Source organism: Cebidichthys violaceus, unplaced genomic scaffold, assembly GCF_023349555.1.
Source record: "Cebidichthys violaceus isolate CVI_PGR_0920_01 unplaced genomic scaffold, fCebVio1.0.p SCAF_7, whole genome shotgun sequence".
NCBI lineage: Eukaryota > Metazoa > Chordata > Actinopteri > Perciformes > Stichaeidae > Cebidichthys > Cebidichthys violaceus.
The window spans coordinates 851,600-858,468 of record NW_027176927.1 but is presented as its reverse complement, the minus strand read 5'-3'; the positions used below and the strand labels follow the sequence as shown (position 1 = coordinate 858,468).

At 49.4% G+C, this 6,869-nt stretch overlaps 1 protein-coding gene across 2 annotated transcripts; it reads left to right on the top strand.

The window, feature by feature from the left end:
* Positions 1–3,752: 3,752 nt before the first annotated feature.
* Positions 3,753–6,632, top strand: LOC137891687 (high affinity immunoglobulin epsilon receptor subunit beta-like). 2 transcript variants are annotated; one of them, XM_068736419.1, is made up of 6 exons: positions 3,753–4,179; positions 4,260–4,370; positions 4,585–4,641; positions 5,157–5,321; positions 5,975–6,091; positions 6,330–6,632. In XM_068736419.1, exons 1-6 carry the CDS (start codon positions 4,075–4,077, stop codon positions 6,399–6,401), a joined length of 627 nt encoding a protein of 208 aa, XP_068592520.1. In that variant the 5' UTR covers positions 3,753–4,074; the 3' UTR covers positions 6,402–6,632. The 2 variants fall into 2 exon arrangements, with proteins under 2 accessions (XP_068592520.1, XP_068592522.1); XM_068736421.1 differs by having other exon boundaries at positions 3,764–4,179; positions 6,333–6,632.
* Positions 6,633–6,869: the final 237 nt, after the last annotated feature.

The following is a 6,869-nucleotide window of genomic DNA, read 5'->3' as shown; positions in this document are numbered from 1 at the left end:
ACCGGTGGGCAGGCAGATCGACGGTGTGATGTCCCGTGGATCGACCCCACAGGCTGGTAGATTGACAGGTACTCAAGGCGGAAGACGGTACTCGGGTTAAAGCTGGTTTGGGAATCAAGATGGAACCTTCAGTTCCAGCCACCTCCGAGTCGCAGCGACCTCCATTTCCCACCGCTGGGCCAGCATCCTGTTCCCCGACTCCGAGAGTCCGAGTCCGGTCCGCCTGAGCACCTGTGTCCGGAGCAGGTTCGGCAGTTCTGACGTCCGCCGGAGCACCGGTGTCCGGAGCCCTTCTGTCCTCCGGTGCCGATCCACGGGACATCTCACCGTCGATCTGCCTGCCCTCCGGTGTCGATCCACGGGACATAGAAGGGCTCCACACACAGGTGCTCAGGCGGACCGGACTCGGACTCTCAGAGTCGGGGCTCACAACAGGATGCTGGCCGGCGGCGGGAACTGGAATTCGGTGCGACTCGGAGGCGGCTGGACCTGGAGGTTCCGTCTTGATTCCCGAACCAGCTTTAACCCGAGTACTGTCTTCTGCCTCGAGTACCTGTCAATCTACCAGCCCTCTGGTGTCGATCCACGGGATATCTCACCGTTGATCTGGCTGCTCTCCGCTGTCGAGCTGCCGCTTCCGAGCCGCAGCAACCTCCAATTTCTGCCGCCGGGCCAGCATCCTTTTCCCCGGAGCCCCGACTCCGAGAGTCCGGTCTGCCTGAGCACCTTTGTCTGGGGTAAGTTTGGTCGTCCAGCTTACCTTCTGAGCACCTGTGTCGGCCAGAAGGACGGCTGGATGACCGAACTTTCGCCGAACGCAGGTGCTCAGAATGACGGCTGGACGACCGAACTTGCTCCAGACACAGGTGCTCAGACGGACTGGACTCTCGGAGTTGGGGCTCCAGGAAACAGGATGCTGGCCCGGTGGCGGGAACTGGAGGTCGCTGCGGCTCTGAAGCGGCAGCTCGACACCGGAGGGCAGGCAGGTTGTCGTTGAGATGTCCCGTGGATCAACACCGGAGGGCAGAAGGGCTCCGGACACCGGTGCTCCGGCGGGCGGCTGGACTGCTGAACTGGGCCAGCATCCTTTTCCCCAGAGCCCCGACTCCAAGAGTCCGGTCTGCCTGAGCACCTGTGTCTGGGGCAAGTTTTGTCGTCCAGCTTACCTTCTGAGCACCTGTGTCAGCCAGAAGGACGGCTGGACGACCGAACTTTCGCCGGACGCAGGTGCTCAGACGGACTGGACTCTCGGAGTCGGGGCTCCGGGGAACAGGATGCTGGCATGGCGGCGGGAACTGGAGGTCGCTGCGACTCGGAAGCGGCAGCTCGACACCGGAGGGCAGGCAGATCGTCGGCGAGATGTCCCGTGGATCGACACCGGAGGGCAGAAAGGCTCCGGACACCGGTGCTCTGGTGGACGGCCGGACTGAAGAACTTGCTCCGGACGCAGGTGCTCAGGCGGACTTGCTCTCCGAGTCGGGGTTCCGGGGAACAGGATGCTGGTATGGCAGCTCGACGGTGTGATTCCCGTGGATCGACACCGGAGGTCAGGCAGTTCGACGGTGTGGTACCCGAGATCCGACACCGGAAGTAAGTCATCTCGACGGTGTGGTACCCGAGGTCCGACACCGGAGGTCAGGCAGCTCGACGGTGTGATTCCCGTCGATCAACACCGGAGGTCAGGCAGTTCAATGGTGTGGTACCCGAGGTCCGACACTGGAAGTAAGTCATCTCGACGGTGTGGTACCCGAGGTCCGACAACGGAGGTCAGGCAGCTCGACGGTGTGATTCCCGTGGATCGACACCGGAGGTAAGGCAGCTCGACGGTGTGGTACCCGAGGTCCGACACCGGAGGTCAGGCAGCTCGACGGTGTGATTCCCGTGGATCGACACCGGAGGTCAGGCAGCTCGACGGTGTGGTACTCGAGGTCCGACACCGGAGGTCAGGCAGCTCGACGGTGTGATTCCCGTGGATCGACACCGGAGGTCAGGCAGCTCGACGGTGTGATTCCTGTGGATCGACACCGAAGGTAAGGCAGTTCAATGGTGTGGTACCCGAGGTCCGACACTGGAAGTAAGTCATCTCGACGGTGTGGTACCCGAGGTCCAACAACGAAGGTAAGGCAGCTCGACGGTGTGGTAAACCGGGGTCCTACACCGGAGGTCAGGCTGATCGACGATTAGCCGTTGTTGCTTGCGGTCGGTTGCTCCGAGTCCGGAGTGGAGCGACGCATGTGGCAGCGGCGGCTGCGCCGCGATGGTCTGGGTTGTTGAGGTGTGTGAGATAGACAGGAGAGATGGGGCAGAGGGTGGATGAAGGAAGGGGAGACTGGGGAGGGAGGTGGGGAGGTGAAGCGGGGAGGAAGATGTTTCTATTGAGCCCCGTCCACATTTCTGTCATGTCTTTTCCTTGACAGAAAGCTGAAGCACCCAGTTTCCTTTTTCTCATCCTTCTCCTCCTTCACTTTGTTTTTTCTCTCCTGCTTTTCCAACCTTTTAAAGAAGAACCACCTCTTCTTTTTCTCCACTGGCAGACAGATATGTAGCAGCACTTTGTTGTCCTCTCTCAGCTGATATATGTCTGCCTCCTGGCTCTGATGTATATCGCACAACATGTGGTTCCTAGCGATCTGTTCTTTCAATTTATCGGTCAGACCTTGGTTGATGGCTTGCATGGAAACGAGCATGTTTTCAGAGTCTTTCAGGTTCAGCGAGAGGCTCTCGTTGTGTTCGCTGAGAGCAGAGAGTTTTCCTGCGTAGTCTTCAACCATCTTGTTGTAGTTGATGATCGCTGTCCCCTTCAGACCCTTCAGCTTGTCTATGCGCTCATCAGCGACCATGAGACTCTTCTGTAGACGGCTTGATTTAACCTCGCCATCATGGACCCTTTGACAGAAGCTCCACTTTTCACTGTCAGACCTTTGTTGGGATGCCTCCAGGTCTCTGACACGCTTTCTCAGGCGCTCAATCTCGGCGTTGGCAAGGGTGAGCTTCACTTTAAGAGGATTGGCTTTCAGAGGTCGGCCCTGAGGAGCGGCACCGGGTGTAGCGGCCTGCGGCGGTGGGGAGACGGCACCGGGTGTAGCGGCCTGCGGCGGTGGGGAGACGGCACCGGGTGTAGCGGCCTGCGGCGGTGGGGAGACGGCACCGGGTGTAGCGGCCTGCGGCGGTGGGGAGATGGCACTGGGTGTAGCAGTAGGCTTTATTATGATGCTACTGGTGCCCTGAGCATTACATACTGTGATCTTGCACTCAACGTTCTTGCTGATGTCCATGGCGCTAACAGAAGAGTCTTGAAAAGGAACGTTCTTGCGGATGTCCATGGCGCTAACAGAAGAGTCTTGAAAAAGACCGATGGTATCGGTAGAATATATGTCTTTAAAAAGACTGTTGTTGTGTGTTGAAGATGGTCTCTGTTAGATGATCTCTGGTAGATATACACCGACTGTCCTTAACTGTTTGGCTTCAATCTTCGATTTGAAGCCAAACATTTCATCTCCATGGATACATAACAGGGAGGAAGGAGTTTCACTTCTGTTACCAAGGAGACGGAAAGCTAGACTCGTTTCTGTGTAGGAGGTGTTGATTTGTTGTTAGTATTTTGTTATTGTTTAAAGGCTCCTATAGTGGCAGCTTATTTTACCGTCCTTCTTGGCCACTTCATGTCCAACTTACGTGCTCTTGCAGGCTAAAGTTGTCTTGTTAGCTGTCCAATGATGAGGCTCGTAGTTTGTAGTCAAAAGTAGTTTTATTCGATGTAAACAAAAAATAAAGAAAATCCTTATGCAATAACTGGAGTACCAAAACACTGACCCTCTGCTGGCTATTACTAAAAAGTCCATAATCTGCCATCTATAAATCTGCAGGTGTTTGCACCGTGTCCCTACGGTGTTTGTTTTGTGATGTATGTGTGAGTGAGCTGCCCTAACTCTGCCAATTCCCCCAACGGGATTAATAAATACTCCATCTATCCAGCCGTCCATCCCGAAATCTCCATGTCATGTTGCAGGTGTGAGAGATGTTGTCGGAGACAAGGGAGTGACTGTGTTCACCGTGGCGACTGACAGTAAGAGCATGTTACCACCTCTGTGTCAAATCCTCAAGACTCTTTGCTGCAGTCCGATGTGCTCCTCAGGGTACAAGGTGCTGATGCAGAGCAATACAATTTCAGCTCTTGGGGTGAGAGAAACTGTTTATTAAAAGTCTTAAGATGTCCAGGTCTAAAACAAAGAGATTTAAATGTTTTGAATCTTTTACAGACTATACAGATCATGGTGGGCCTGTTCAACATCGGACTTGGGCCAGGACGAACAAGCCTTCATCCTGAGGATTTTGCCCATTTGGGAGCTGCATACTGGCTGGGCGGCGTGGTAAAATAATATTGGGAGAATATTCTTTTGCTTTGGTTTCATATTACTATAGAGAGCCAAGGCAAAAGCAGGGGTTTTGTTGATGTTTTTGTAACGCCTCATGAAACGGACACAATTACCAGAACTTTAAAATGCATTTAAACGCTCCATTGGCTGTTTGAAGAATAACTCGTGGAAATATCACTGGCTTCTTTTTCTCATGTCCTCTCTTCAGTTCATCGTAGCTGGAATCCTGTCCCTTCTTGCCAACCGGTTCCCCTGTCCTTGCTTGGTAAGTAAAGACTAAAGGCCCTTTCAGACATGCACCTCTTATCCTGGCTCTCTTACTGAAGCGTTTGGTGCGGCTGGTCTGGCTGGGGGGGGTCGGAGGATGACGTGGGCTGTGACTTAAATGCAGCTGCAGAAGTTCTCTGCATTAGTTCATCTGCATGTGCCTGTCAATCAGTGACCTCATTTTCTCCTCGCTGTCAGGTTAAAGAATTAACAATAACGTTATAAAACAGCGTCATTCTGACCAACAGTCTCTTCTCGTATTTTCACTTTATATTCTGTCGGATATTATGAAACAGGCAGCAGATCTTTGCTCATGAATAATGTTTTTGATTATGAAATTGAAGAATGCATTTGTTGCAATCATAACATTTTGAACTCCCTGCTCCCTCTTGTGCACCCGGCGCCAAATGAATAAATAAATGTCCACTCCTGTCTGTTTGAAACTAAGATTTAACGAAAAGAAGAAAAAGGGACACTGTGAAGTCAAAAGAATAACGTATTCTTTCCTCTCAGGTGGGCTTTGCTGTGTTGGTGAACATAGTTGGATCTATCTTCGCCGTTGTTGGCATTGGGATGTATGCCACAGACATTAACGATGTCTCTAACGCCAGGTTTTGTGACGGGTACAATGCTCATCGTTCTGGTGACAACTGCAAATATGTGAGATACTTTTTCCAGGTAAGCATACCTTTAAAGGATGAAGCTGTTTTTATTTTTGTTGTTGTCAACACATCCTGTTAAAAACAACGAACCAATAATGTTAGTTCAGCCCGTCTATCCGCATTTTTCAACTTCTTTACTCTGTCTGTGGCTCTCAGCTCCAAGCGCAGTCGTTTCTGCTGAAGTCATAAATCATTAAAAAACTTCCTACATATTTAGATTTCTTTTTTTATTTAATGGCTCCACAAAACCTGGACAATGTAGTCTTCAGCAATTGTTACTCAGAGGAGTTAATAGAGCATTTGTTGGGACTATTTTCAGCTGTTTTTAAAAAAATAAATAGATAATCTATGGAAAAGAATGGAACTCAGAGGAATTTGAATTCAATATTTATTTTTGTCCTTTAATGAGATTTGTTGACAATAACAAAAATATTGAATTTTTCCAGCCTTTAATGTTAAACTTGAAAACACAATCATACAGTATGGAGCATTCTGCGGAGTCTTGATCGTGTAATTCTAAACCGACTTTGGCAGTTTCATAGTGCAGGAATCTGTCTGCATTCGATTGTACCTGATAAATCATTAACGTTCACATTTTAAAGTTTAGTTTAAAATATCTGCAAATCAAACTGAATTCCTTCTTTTTCTTTCTTTCTTGTCGTGTATCAGCGTTTGATGACAGCCATGGACATTACTATGATCGTCCTGACTGTCCTCCAGCTGTGCGTCTGCATCGGCGTCACTGTTCTGGGCATCAGAGCTCTCTTCAACATGAGGAAGGAAGAGGTACGAACACACCCGAGCACAATCCACGTCAATTACTGATCAATAGTACTTTAAGTAGTAGTCCTAGCATCTGCAGGAAATCCAACATCAGCGTTAGTAATGGAAGTAGTTGTAGTAGGTGTACAGTATGTGGTTAGATCAGTGAGTGTAGTATACAACATGAGTAACACTATAAAGTTGACTTTCTTGAACTTTGTCATGTTGTCACTTTATGTAAGTTTACTTTGTTGTGTGTCAGCAGGGAGGCAGAGATGAGGACATTTACCAGCCAGTGTTGAAGGAAGTCCTCATGACCAGTCCTGGTGCTTAAAATCTATTAATCATGCATCCAAACACAAGAGGATGGTGTAGGAGTATGATAAGCAACACATCATTGTAATCCTTCAACATATCAGCTTAAAACAAATCAAAACTGCTTTATTTCTAATCACAAATACACTGCAATTATATGCTGAAGAGAAAGTTCCGTCCGCTCTTTTATCAACTTCTGGATTATAAACTTTATGTAAACTTTCTTCAATAAAGGTAAAAATGTTGACAATGTTTTTGAGTTTTTCAAATTTCAAGAATGAGATTCCATTCACTTCATTGAGGAGACAGACATCTCAAACTCTTGGCAGATTAAAACTAAATCATCAGCATGGCCTTTCTGGGATAGTAGTAACTTCTCCATATTCACCAAGGGTATTACAGTACGCACAATCTGAAGTACACAAAATAAAACACGAGATGGCGCAGCAGAGACACTGCATTATAGAGACGGGTTATGTTTTAGAGC